We start from the raw sequence: 13,335 nt of genomic DNA on the forward strand, positions 1-13,335 counted from the left end.
AGATCTTTAACTTAGTCTTATCCCTTCTGTTGGTCCTCAGCCATGAACTTTATAGGAGTTCAAAATGCCACCTGGTTTTCTGAGTGAATGACAGGTGAATAGAGGCTATGACTGATTGGTCTTCTCGATAAGTGATTTCCATTTCAATAAGAGATTTATTTTATTTATGAAATCAGTTGCCTAAGTAAAATAGGATGTTGTATTCCAAGATGTTTTGGTTAACTTTATTTCTTAGATTTGAAACATAATAATAGATCACAAAGGAAACTTCTTGATCATCTGGTCTAACTCAGTTAGTTTGATCAGCAATAATGTGATGACAGAAACCTGTTGTAACCTAGCTGTAGACACTGGGTTAGAACCCTTTTCTCCAATGCCATGCTCTTCCCTGTGAGCTGGTGCCAAGGTAACCTAGTGGTTAAGGGCAAACACGCTGGGGACCCTGTCCCAGCAGTGCCCACACTGTGTGTTTCTGGAAGAGTAGTTTCAGTACTCAAGTCTCACTTTTCTTATCTCAAAATAGGAAAAAATATAGTATTAATAATTAACTCATAGTGTCCTTGTAGAGATTAAGTGAAGTCACAAATCTAAAATAGCACCCTATATAACACATTGAATGCTCATTATTAATTACTATTGTCAATGTTACAAAGTGATTATTATTAATTACTACATTAGGAGATGGTAGTGATATCTTCTTTGGAAAAAGAAAGAATTTTATTATTTTTAACTACATCAAAATTTGTAATACTGCCATATGTTGTAGAATAACCTTGAACTTCTATATCTGTTCTGGAGGAAGGACATAAATTCTACTTGAGCTTTCAGAGAGTTTTACCCACGTACATTTCTATTTTGGTTCTTTATAGAACCACACTTTATAGTGTGGAACCTTATGTAAGAACAATACTGAAATTCTACTTGCCCTAATAATTAAGGGTTGCTTTTGCCTTTAACTTTGCAATCCATTTCAACCTGATTTAAAAACTAAAATTGAGAGGACTGCATCACGTACAGCTTATTGAAAATCTATCTGTCATTTCTGTAAGTGAAGGAAGAGTTTTGTCTGTTCAAAAATATCCCATTGGAAATAAACTGTCTTGGTATAAGTGCAGGGGTGCAAGATAGGAAAGAACATGAGGATGAGTCATAAAGACTGGGAAATTGGCTTCAGAAAGAACAAAAGTGTTTGCAAGTACCGGGCACAGAGACTTGGGCAGGGAGAAAAGTCCTTGGTCTTATTGAAGGAAATGATTTTCCTGTGACTGGCAGTGTGGGCGCCTTTGGTGTGGCTTTTGAGAAGGCACAGTTTTTGCAGTTCTTGGCAGGCTTCACGGTGAGGACAGAGAAGTGTCTGAAACATAGTTCTGATAATTTGCTACTTCAGTAGAGAAGTAAGACACTTGTATCAGAAGGAAATTGCCAGTGGAAGAGTACAAATGGTCTGAGTGCCACTGGAACTTGGTGAGCAGCCCTAGAAGGTCAGGTGCTCAGAGACAGTGAGTGTCAAACTCTAGCATCAACATCACCTGGAGAACTTGCCAGAGCACAGATTGCTGCCCCTGCCCAAGCTTTTCACCCACTGGCTCCTGGGAGAAGCCTGGCACTTTGCATTTATAGCAAGTTCCCTGGTGATTCTGTCATTGCTGACCTGAGGACCACACACAGAGAACCACTGCCCCAGGGGGATGCCAGAGGGGAGAAGGAGACAGCTGAATGGGCAGGACACGCAGCCCATTCGAGGAAAGGAAGTTTGATAAATTCATCTGGAGGAAGATGAACTAGTTCACTCCTTCACCTATTCAGTCAGTAAAGAATTCTTAAAAGAATCCAGTTCTTTAATCTTTGTGTTTATCTCATTTCTGCCTTCTGACACTGCCTAAGATTATGACATGATTCTTCATCGCCTGCATTTTTGTGACCATTTTCTAACTAGCATTCGTCTTTTTCATTCATTCCAAACTGTCCTCCAAGCTGCTGTCAGAAGTATCTTCCTAAAACACAATGCAGCCGTGTCATGGCTGCGATTAAAATTCCGTGACGACACCTCAGGTCTCGGAGACCGCTCTCCACACTCCAGGCGGGTGTTTCTCAAGTCCCCTGTAGACACGGTCCTGCCCTCTGTCTCAGCCTCCATGTCTTCACTGCACTCACCACAGTCTGTCCTCTTCTCCAGCTTCTTCCTGGAAGACACCGCTTACATGCCCAGCCATACACTGTTACCACCTCACCTTCATCATCTCACAGACACCTCCTTAGTCTTCAGAACCCAAACCCAGGCCCATTCCTGCTAGAAGCTCCCCAGTTTCATGCACCTGTCAGCCACCAGTGGCCACTCTGCTTGCATCATATGCAGTTTAACATTTACAGTCTTACATGTTAAGTGTGGTGTGATCAAAATTTTGAAAGTTCATTGAGGGCAGGGACTAGGCTGCGTTCACCTTTATCACTCTAGCACTTTGTACCTGCAGAAAGTAAATATGAGCTAACAGATGAATAAGTGACTGGACAGAAAGATACACGCAGAGAAGGGAGGAACAAAAATGGAGTAGACTCTTTTGACTCTTTTGTTCGTTATGTAGCGGTATGTCGAGCTGTGAGATGAAACAGAGGTACTAGGGTAAGAAATATTTATCGCACTCTGACCTGTTGGGAATCCATGAGGGGTTTGAATGGCATTGCGGTAGAGCACGGCTTAGACTGATTGAGAGGAAGTATACAGGGGTGGGCAAAAGGGGGTTTACAAGGGTTTGTATGGACAATACAATAATTAATCAATAGTAATATAGAATAGACTGTATCATGGACTCACAACTGTAAGCCTACTTTGGCCCACCCCTGTGTATGAGGGAGTAGAAAAAAGAAAGGTTCAAGGTGAGAGACGGCATGAGGTTTGGTGGCAGCGTTTCCCATGAAGGTTAACTTGAGCCTGGACTAGGGAAGTGTGGTAGAAGGAGGAGGGGGGAATCACATGCCAAATATATTAGGTAGTAGTCATCAACACTGGGTGATTGAATGGATAAGGGGAGACAAAGGAGAAAGCCAGAGTAACTGGCAGAATGACAGAGAAAAATTCAAAGTCAGGGGCAAAGGGAATGCAAGAGATCACTAGTTCTGTTGGAGACATGTTAGTGGACGTTGAGAAAATTACTGTGTTACATTAACCTTCTGATCTCAGCTTAGTTCTTCAACCCTCTAATACAGAACAGGGCTCATGAAAAGGAGGACACAGAGGGGGATTTTGAAGTGGAGTGGGAGGTCAGGCAGACTGTGGTCCCCAGCTGTGGTGGTGTCAGCCTTGATTGGGGACGTGCCACTGTGACGAGCAACCGGCCAAAACTAGTCAGGGAAGGGCCATGTAAAAGTCTGAGGGAGGCTGAGAAGTGGAAGGTCAGTAGGAGACCAAAATCAAACTTAATTTACTTTCCAGCTTTACCAGAAACTGCTTGTCAGGGATCTACCTCAGGCAAATTGAGAAAAACTAGCAAGTGTATTAAACCCATCACTGTTCAGCCGCAGACCATTCTAGGCAAATATTCAGAGATGCCCAAGCATGAAGAAAAGGCAAAGAAGTATCGATAACGACACTTCTAAGTTTTCTCTGCACTTTAATGACTGCAAGAGATAGAAAAAAGCCTCCAAACCTATCGCTCCAAACCTGTCTCGTCGTTACCTAATAGCAAAATGAGTCTTCACTGATAACTTTTAGTGCTACCTGTTTAGAAATATAAACAAATTCCTCAGGGGTATTAAACCTTGTGAAAAGGTCCTCTAAAATTAACCTTCACATTGTATGATTTTGAAATTTATTGTTTTTTGTCTTACCCAGCTATAAAACAAGTGGATAAGATAGAAAATGAGGGATTTAGAACCACCAACACCACCTCCTTTTATTTCATATTTGCTAGGTACGATCCACAGTATTCAGCCTTGAGTTTATCGAGCATTCTACTGCTGAGCAGTAGCCTCCCGCAAAATACCCTTTGGCCCTATTTTCCCCATAAAATTGACTGAAATGAAATGAAAGTTGCATCTTGGCTTCACTGAGCAGAACAGAATTACAGTAGACTTCCAGTTCCATCGACTGTGCTGCTAAGCATCTCTCTCAGTTCACAAGATCCATCTTTGTAAAAGCAGATGTACTCTCCTGCTTGCCCAAAATCCCGCTGGTGTTATTTAGCTCATGTAGCTTTTTATTTAATATAAGGTCTTATTATGTAATGTGAGTGCAGCAGTGCCTAATAGTTTTAGCTACTTTGCTAGCTGCTCCAGTCTTTCCAAACTGTAAAATTCCTATAATACAGTTAAATGTCCTTATAATGAAATCATATAGTGAGATTGTTCCTACTGGTCTTTTACCCATAAAATAATTATGGTCATTCCTACCCCAGTTAAAGACATTTTGCTAGGAAGAAATTGGTTTTTATGTAACATAGTTTCTTTGTAGTTTGCTCTAACTAAGATTAGTGCTTGGTCTATGTAGCAAGCAGCTATTAACTTCAATCCTTCTATTAAGAGGTACATTTAAGTAATTACCATTACTAGCTTCTTGAGAAAATTATGTATAATTTAGTTATTTACATTGTGTGTGCAGAGTAATTTGGTACTTGACAAAAGTGGTTAACTTGTATCTGTGACTCTTCAGACCCTACGGAGCAGGTGACCATACAAGTGCTGCCACCAAAAAGTGCCATCAAAGAAGGAGACAACATTACTCTGAAATGCTTGGGAAATGGAAACCCTCCTCCCAAAGAGTTTTTGTTTTACTTACCGGTAAGTGCTGAGGGGTTATTACGCGAGCTAGACTACTGTCCTTTTGTCCTGTCATTTGGAAACTGGCCACCATGAAGGATTGAATGTGCTTGGGCAGCTTAAGTGAGAAGGGATGTTTTTCTTGGGGATAAGGGACACCTGTAGAAGGTCCTTTGAAAGCTTTTCCAGCATCTGCCAGTGGTCTTGACGTTAAGAGATTTCAAGGAAAAAAAGGTAAAAAAGTCTGACTACAGACTTTTAAAATTACGTAATTAAAAGCCATAATTACGAAACCTCAACATTTCTTTATCCAAATAATTTCCAGGGATCTGCTCTTTAGAAACAGATGACTGTAAACGGAGAATCGCGGCAGCAAATGCTCTGACGCAGATTCAGAGTCTTCCTGCAGCACGTTCCTGAACACACCTGTGAACCGCTGAAGTGGGAACAGTTCCGTTGCAGATTATATTTAGCTTCTCAGACTAAATCCGGGGACTATATCTTGCCATTGTACATAGTCTATCAGTATCACAGCTGAAGGAAATGATACGTGTGCAGGATAACATGGAACATTCCTCTAGGCCGTGTTCCAGACGTCAGAGGGGAGTGTCTTCCTCCAGGAGACAGCTCATCCGAGGACACGTGTCTGCTCTCTGGCAGCTCTTTCGGAGTTTCTCTTCGATTTAACCTTTCGTGGAGAGAAGCACACGCAGCTTATATGCGGTTATTGCAAGGGTGTGTTTACAAATGTCATCTACTACATTACTTTGTCCGGTTCAAGCTTATCATCCGTTACATTGCTCAGAAGACTAGTATAAGTAATGTCTCCTAGATTTCAATGTTGACAGATGGCTTCGTTTCTTCCAACAAATTGGCACACTGTTTTTGTCTCATGTGCAAATGAAGTTTTGAAAGTAGTTATGTTTCTACCTTGGCTATCAGGGATCAGAAAGTCAAATATTTGTTTTAGTTTTAGCAACAATATCTGGTACTTATCTTTTTTTGTTAGCACATATTTCTGGTTCTTCTATATTTTTATATTTTAATTTGTTATTTTTCCTCTTACTGTCTCCCTTTTTTCCTACTTTCCTTCCTTCCTACCTTTCTTTCTCTCCTTTTTATTTAGATATATGGTGTGTTTTCTCTTAAGTTGGCTTGAATCTTCCTGTCAAAATAGGCAAGGCAGAAATATAAAAATAAAATATTGGAAATTTTAAAAAGATAAAACATAATTCATGCTATCAATAAAATAGATATCAATACAATGGAAATTCGCCTCTCAATATCAGTTATTTTTTCAGGAATCAGATAATGCAAACTGTACTCTCATTTGTCCAATCAAGAAATACATTTGCCTTTGTTTCTATTTGAAAAAATGTTATTTTCATCAAGAAATACAACTGTGCTTATTGTAGCTACCAAGCGTAATAAGCTTGTCATTTTACCCCCATCAAAAGGGACAGCCTGAAGGAATACGAAGCTCGAATAACTACACACTGACGGACGTGAGGCGCAATGCAACCGGAGAGTACAGATGCTCCCTGATGGACACGAAGAGCATGGTCGCTTCCACCACCATCACCGTCCACTGTGAGTCCCCATGGGCTTCCCATCGACTTCACTGCAGAGACCTCAAAGTGTCTAAGTGGGCCATCTTGTCCCATATGTTGCAGCTGTGTTTTTCTTAAGGAGTATGGTTTCATGTGTCTTCCCAAAGTGCAGAAAAGCAAGCCCAACTTTGTGCGGATTTACACTGCAATGTTGGAGTGTTGCATGAGCCTCATAACCGCAACTTTGACAGGGGTGAATGTCTTTTTTAAAACACCTTCATGGTATTAAGAAATTTATACATGGATATTAAAGAAACAGGTGATTTCATCTTTTAAGGGAGTATTTGGATATGTGCTTTTGGCACATAAAAGTATTGATTAAGTGTCTTTTTAAAAATTACAGAATACTAACACCCAACTGGAGCAACACAAAGTCAATGTAGACTCAGCCTCTAAAAGAGGAGGTAGTGACCATGAAAAGCCATCCACTGGTTTCCTTAGAGAAAGAGAGAAAATGTTTAGAAACAAAACCTCTTCAAAATCATACTAACTTACCTTTTTTTTTTAACTTGTCACTTGCTTTTGATCTCCAGGTACTTCAAAAGGTATATTTACTCTAACGTGATAGAAAAAGATACACATAGAAAGCAGACACTTCCCTTGTGTTGTTTATTCTGTAATTCCTGACAGTCTGTGTTATTGCTGTACTGATACAGCATGGGAATTGGGAGCTGTTTTGAACTGCTCTCTGGTGAGAGCAGATTTCACAGAGTGCTTGGGGCAAATGCCAGTCTTGCCTGGAGGTATAGAACCAGCTTTCCAACGTGTCTTTTGCACTCAATGTCACGGTCACATAAATAAGGTTTTCTCTAGCCATGAGCCACTATTATCCTATCCCATTGAGTATGAGGGGTTTCTTTGTCTAAAATCAAAAGAGACTTTAGAAATTGTCCTGAGAAAACATTTCTAATCTTTCACTCTACCTATGATGCTTGGGAAACATGGAGGATAGGAGCTAAAACTTTGAGGGAGATACAAGGAGTACTAGGGAATAGTGCAACCAGACAGTTCCCTGTGAGTGTCTGATGTTGGAAATACACCCTGAGGAGGCCTAACAAAAACAGTGGGCTGTTGGGAAATACTCACTGTCGATCCACTTCTCTGCTCACTCCATGTTTATGTTTCATGGATCTCAGTATGTCTGCCACCAGGAACTGTTTAAAGAAAAACAGCAGTGACCTCTCAGGATAACAAAAGTGCTGCTTTTCTTTGAGGACTAGTCAGTCATGGGACCATTTATCCAGCCTGTTCCATGAAAAAAAAAGTGAGGGACTGTAACCAGCATGTGGAATTGCCTATGGAATAACTCTCTGATATCACTGTCCACGAGACCTTTGGGTCCGTAACCAATCATCCGGTGCCGAGAGATGGTACGTTTATGTTTAAGAGATGCTAGCTCCTCAGGACTCTAAAAGGAGAGGGCTCTTATTTGTGTATCACGTGTAGATGAAGCAGGCAGGGATAGGTAACAAACTAATAAAGCCAAAGGCGTGGTTGCAGCCACATAGTACCTCCATGATCAGCTGTGCTGAGAAAAAATTAAACAAAACATGTAACAGTGTAATTGGAGTTCAGTGCATTTAACTGGATTTAAATGCCTTTTAATTTTGTCAGGTAAAGTGTTAACATTAGGTTGTAAGTTCTGTATAGCTCCTTAAAAGCTAAAAAAAAATATTGCAAGTAAATCAAGATTTGACTCTAAGTCACATGAAATGAAAACATAAAAATCCTATTTTTTCTCATTTATCTTTGATTGCTTGTTTGTTTTCCAAAAACGAGGTTTGTTTTCTTTCCATTGATGACTGAAGAGAGTGTCGCCAGAGAAGCGTCAGCCCACACTGGCCCGTGTGTGCAGAGCGGGCTCTCCTCGGGCCTTCAGCCGCAGCCCATGGTTGCTGATGAAGTACCTACTGCCCCTCTGGCAATGCATGTGTATAGAGATTCTTCATCAGAACTTCCAATGCCCATCATCACCTTTAAAATCTCTTATCACTGGCAAGTTAACTCTCCAGCAAAGAGAAACTTCTAACTCACCCTAAATAGAATTTTTCATTTTAACATAATTTATCAAAATATTCTGAGGAAACTCCACTTTTCTGTGTGTTAATGTCTATTTTAATACTAGTGAGAAACTGAGAAGGCACACTTCTTCTCTTCTCCTTCATTCATTCAATAACAGTTCCTGAGAGCCTCCCATGTGGCAGACACTGCGGAAACAGTGACAAGTCATTGTCCCAACCTCATGGTGCAAACACCCTAGCAAGAGAAGCAAGTATTGAAAAATGATTTTCAAACAATCAACAAATTGTAATCCAATCATGTAAAACTGAGGAGAAGCACATTGTACAATAGCAAATTCCCACTGCCATAGAATAAAGTCCCAACTGTGAGAATGGCAAGCACGGTCCTTTGCAGCCTGGCCTCAATGAACTTGTCTTCCCTGTCTTGTAAGCTTTCATGCCAATTACCACTGTGAAACCTGCCTAGCTCTCTCACCTCTTTGCTTTTGCTTATGTGCCAGAGGTTTTTCCCATAGCTCCACTTATCAAAGCTCTTCTCAAACACTGGGGCCACAGACATACTTTCTCCCACACAAAACTGTTATTACTGTTTTGGAACCCAGTTTGGCTCTGGTCTCTGTACTTCCATAAGTCTTTGCTTTTACCTCTGTTTGTTGTCCTTCCCTTAGTTTTTCAACAAATATTCATCGAGTCCATAATTCACAATACATTTGCTCTCTGGTACTGATTCCATGCTGCTATATATTATAGTTCTGTAATTGAGTTCATATTACCTCTACCTCAAAAATTGTACCCACTAATTATAAGCTCATTAGTCATCTCTGTAGCTCCCATCAGTGTTTGGAACCTAGTAGCTATACAATAAATATTTGTTATATCGAATTGGATTTTCCTCATATAGATTATACTATGACAGTAAGGTTTTTATAGAAATTGCTTTCCATCTAGAAGATTATACTTCCTTACATGTGTTATATATTCTATTTTTTAAAGATGATATTGCTAAAAGTGTACCTTACAACAGATATAATTTAAAATTTCAGCCTCATGAGAAATGGAATAGAAGTTTTTAAAAATATTTAACTACCATAGCCAGTTCTCTCTGAAGACACTACATGAACTACCTCATGACTTTTCAATTTATCACCTGCTGGCTAAATATACTTCATGTTCCCATGGCATGCTTTACCCATTCTTTTTATAATATTTACCTAGTCATCATTGTTCTTTATTTTCTTCCAGAAGGGATGTAAGAATTTTTTTCTTAAGGTGATAGATCCCAGGGGAGTGCTTATGTGCAGTGAAAACATCAATCATATTAACTGTGAATAAATGCATAATCAATTAGATTGATCATTCACTTGTCTAGACTGGTCTCAAAGCTTGCTTGAAAAATGATGGATTATGCTACAGGTCAGTGATTTCAGTCACATAAATCAGTTCTGAAATTCCAAGTGCCCTTAGAGGGAGTTTTTTCATTGTTTCTTCTCCAAAGTATTCCCACCAACTTTCTTTCCTGAGGTTTGCATTATAAGCAGATTTTCTGCTTCACAGATTTGGATTTGTCCTTAAACCCCAGTGGGGAAGTGACCAAGCAGATTGGAGATGCCCTGCCCGTGTCCTGCACAATATCTGCTAGCAGGAACGCAACCGTGGTGTGGATGAAAGTAAGTGATGCTCCCTGGTTAGTAGTCTACTGATTAAGCTGAGTCCTTTTCAGGCTTGTTGCATTCTATGCGATTTCCAAATATGCATATTCTTGGGCAGTATCTTTATACATGCAGACTCATACTCTATTTCTCTATAATAATACAAATCATGTCATGATAAAATTTTAGAGGTACTCACACAATAGTATGGCATCTATGATTGATGCTTTGAATCTTAGTTTGGGGGCATTCATTTAATTATGCGTATATGCTAAGTATTGATATATATATATGTATATATACTCAGACACACAAATATACATCTACATTTTTTAGGGCTTAACAATTTATGATGTGTTTTAACCCACATTATTCTCACATGACAGTTACAACACTCCTGTGAAATATACAGAGCATCCATTATTTCCTCACATTATGGATAAAGAGGTTGAGGTGACAAAAATCAGAAAGCTCGTAAGTGACAAGAGTAGAAACTGGAGCGTTGTCCTGACTGAGTGTAACTACTGTGCTAAAACTAATCTTAAATGTCTGAACGTAGGTTCTACTGAATTAGTAGCTCTTTGGAGGGACAGCTCTCTTTTGACCCTTGAGCCGTAGTAGAGCACCTGGAACATCCTAAGAGCTTAGTCAGTACTTCCTGAGTGAGTGCTTCCATTTTCTTTTAATTGTCTGAAAGGTAGGCCATTACCTGGACCCAATTATTGTTATATTTCTAGAGTGAGAGTTGGTAATTTGTGATCTGAGACAGAGTTGTCATCAAAAGCAGCAGTTTTAACTGGGATCCCCTACCCAAATCCTTGGCTGGTATATCTAAACACAGTGCATTTATCTCCAAAACATGGCATATAATGGGACCATTTAGCCAGTAATATGTTGACAAAACATATACAAAACATTTGAGGTAGGGGTTGTCAAGTATTTTCTTTATAAATAATTGTGGAGAAATGTATCACTAGACCTTCTTCTTGATAAAAATAAAAATTTTTAGTATTGCTCTTTGATCTCTTTAATGCCAGGTTCTGCTACTTGTTCTCTGACTCTTACTTTCTTATTGCACGGATTTCACCCCAGCCATATCACGGATTCTTGTTCACTCAGATCATTAACGTGTTACTCCATAGGCTGCATGTGTAACATAGTCTGTTTATAACAGCTGATGGTCAGAGGGCCGAACGAGTCCTAGGCAGCTAGACTACTCAGCAACATCATGAGCACTCATAGTGTATTTTACTACAGAACTGAAGGAGCTAGTGTACTTGGCTGAACTAGCTTCTCTGTCAACTGCAGTCATTGTTGTCAACTGGATACCTAATGTCCGTGGTGCTGGTTGATCTTGTCTGGCCACTGATTAGTGGATGGGAGAGGAAAAAAGTCCATAGTGGACAAAGACCACATAATCTTAAGAATGTGTTTCATTGCCTGCTTATGAGCATTTCAATTTCTGGTAAAGTGGCATCATTCTCTATATGTCAAGCAACATTTTAAAATTAAATCTTGCATTTCTTTATTTATTGAAATTAGGATAGTAACCTGTTATTAAGGGTTTCTTAAAAAATATTTGTCAAAAAAAAAAGTAAAAAATATTTGTCCTAATTGGCATGACTCCATAAAGGAGTCCCTGTTTGATAACTGTACCCTATAAACTAACTTCAGGCCTCTATACCGATCATTGACTGCATAGCACAAGTCTTCAATGCCTGTCATTCCTAGTTCATCTACATTTATTTCAAGGATAGTTACTATGAATCAAGGATTTTCCTTAGTGTAAGCACATTATATTGTTTATATAAAGTCCTCCTAACAATTCAATATGGTTATTACCTGGTTTTAAAATAAGGAAACTGCCTCGGAAAGTTATGAACTTGCTCCAGACTACAAATTCCATAAACAGAAGAATCTGAAATAACGTCCAATTCTAGAACTACAAAGGAAAAAGGAAATCTGGTTTCAAAGGCTTCTGAAGTTAAGAAAAAGAAGCTTGCATTTTCATTAGACCCAGAAGAGTAATTTTAGGCTTAATTATTATCTAATAAATACATTGAGGGTTTCTGTTGTGCCATGTGAAGTAATTAACTTTTTATTTAATCAGGATAACACCAGGCTTAAATCCAGCCCATCATTTTCTAGTCTCCAATATCAGGATGCTGGGAACTATGTCTGTGAAACTGCTCTGCAAGAGGTGGAAGGACTAAAGAAAAGAGAATCATTGACTCTAATTGTAGAAGGTAATAAAATACTTGAACACCCCTTCAAATGTTTCTTTGAGAATTTGCTGTCTGGTTACTTTTATGACCTTAGTTCAATATCTTATTTTAATTTTAATAATACTTTAGGAAAACCTCAAATCAAAATGACAAAGAAAACTGATCCCAGTGGACTGTCTAAAACAGTAATCTGCCATGTGGAAGGATTTCCGAAGCCGGCTATACAGTGGACGATTACTGGTAGCGGAAGTGTCATAAACCAAGCAAGTATTAGTCTTCTTGTTATAGGCTGCCCTTGGCCCAATGCGGGGTTTTATTTAGACACCTTAGCTGTGGGCTGGCTTGTTACCAATGTGAAGTTTGCAGCATGTTCTCGGAGGAAGCTTTGCTAAACTCTTAATTTTCCCGAAGGGATAAAAACATGGCTCAAAGAGAAGTTTTAAATGCCAGAGCCATGGAGAATGAAAGAATCACAATGTGGTCAGTATCCGTTTTTAAAAGAATGTAAATTAGGTGCTATTCCGTGGTCATTAATTCCTGAAACTTGTGTGATTAAAACATTAAGGTATGCACTTTTCTGCATCATAAACTTACACATCTGAGTATAAGTGGCCTCCATTACTTTGCTTACTTATGCACATTAGAGGATATTTCTTCTTAAAACTGGGCCCTGGAGTGTGGTGCAGACATTCACTGTTTCTGAACATATGGTCTGGTGTGTGGATGGCGGGGCTCAGGCCGGGATGAGGCTGAACATAATATCTAGGGTGTTTCCTTCTAAAAAAAGGAAACATAAACCAAATCTCTGTATATTTGTACCTTTATCAGGACATTTTAGTAATAGTAAAGGGTTAAAAACTTATGATTGCTACCAGTAATTTGCCCTTTACTTTGAAAAGAGAGAAAGAATCTGGCCTGTCACTAGGGGTTCTAGCTGTAACCCCATTAAATTGCCAGTCTGCTTGGGCTGCTGATATCCTTGTTAGTTGCATTTTCTCTACACCAGTCTTCACATCTTTCTTCTTAGTACAGCCACTTGAAGACTTCAGCAACACCCAGAGATGCCATCTAATTATCT

The 13,335-nt window shown here is 39.3% G+C and overlaps 1 protein-coding gene across 1 annotated transcript in view; it reads left to right on the top strand.

The window, feature by feature from the left end:
* The window catches only part of ALCAM (activated leukocyte cell adhesion molecule), a 198,332-nt gene that overhangs the window by 155,431 nt on the left and 29,566 nt on the right, over positions 1 to 13,335 (top strand). The window contains exons 7-11 of the mRNA XM_053663166.1: positions 4,646 to 4,773; positions 6,210 to 6,342; positions 9,938 to 10,050; positions 12,143 to 12,278; positions 12,387 to 12,520. Coding sequence (XP_053519141.1) covers positions 4,646 to 4,773; positions 6,210 to 6,342; positions 9,938 to 10,050; positions 12,143 to 12,278; positions 12,387 to 12,520 — 644 coding nt within the window. The remainder of the gene's footprint in view (positions 1 to 4,645; positions 4,774 to 6,209; positions 6,343 to 9,937; positions 10,051 to 12,142; positions 12,279 to 12,386; positions 12,521 to 13,335) is intronic.

The sequence above is a fragment of the Artibeus jamaicensis genome, unplaced genomic scaffold (assembly GCF_021234435.1).
Source record: "Artibeus jamaicensis isolate MK-2021 breed Jamaican fruit bat unplaced genomic scaffold, CSHL_Jam_final contig_3126, whole genome shotgun sequence".
In the NCBI taxonomy this organism is placed as follows: Eukaryota; Metazoa; Chordata; class Mammalia; order Chiroptera; family Phyllostomidae; genus Artibeus; species Artibeus jamaicensis.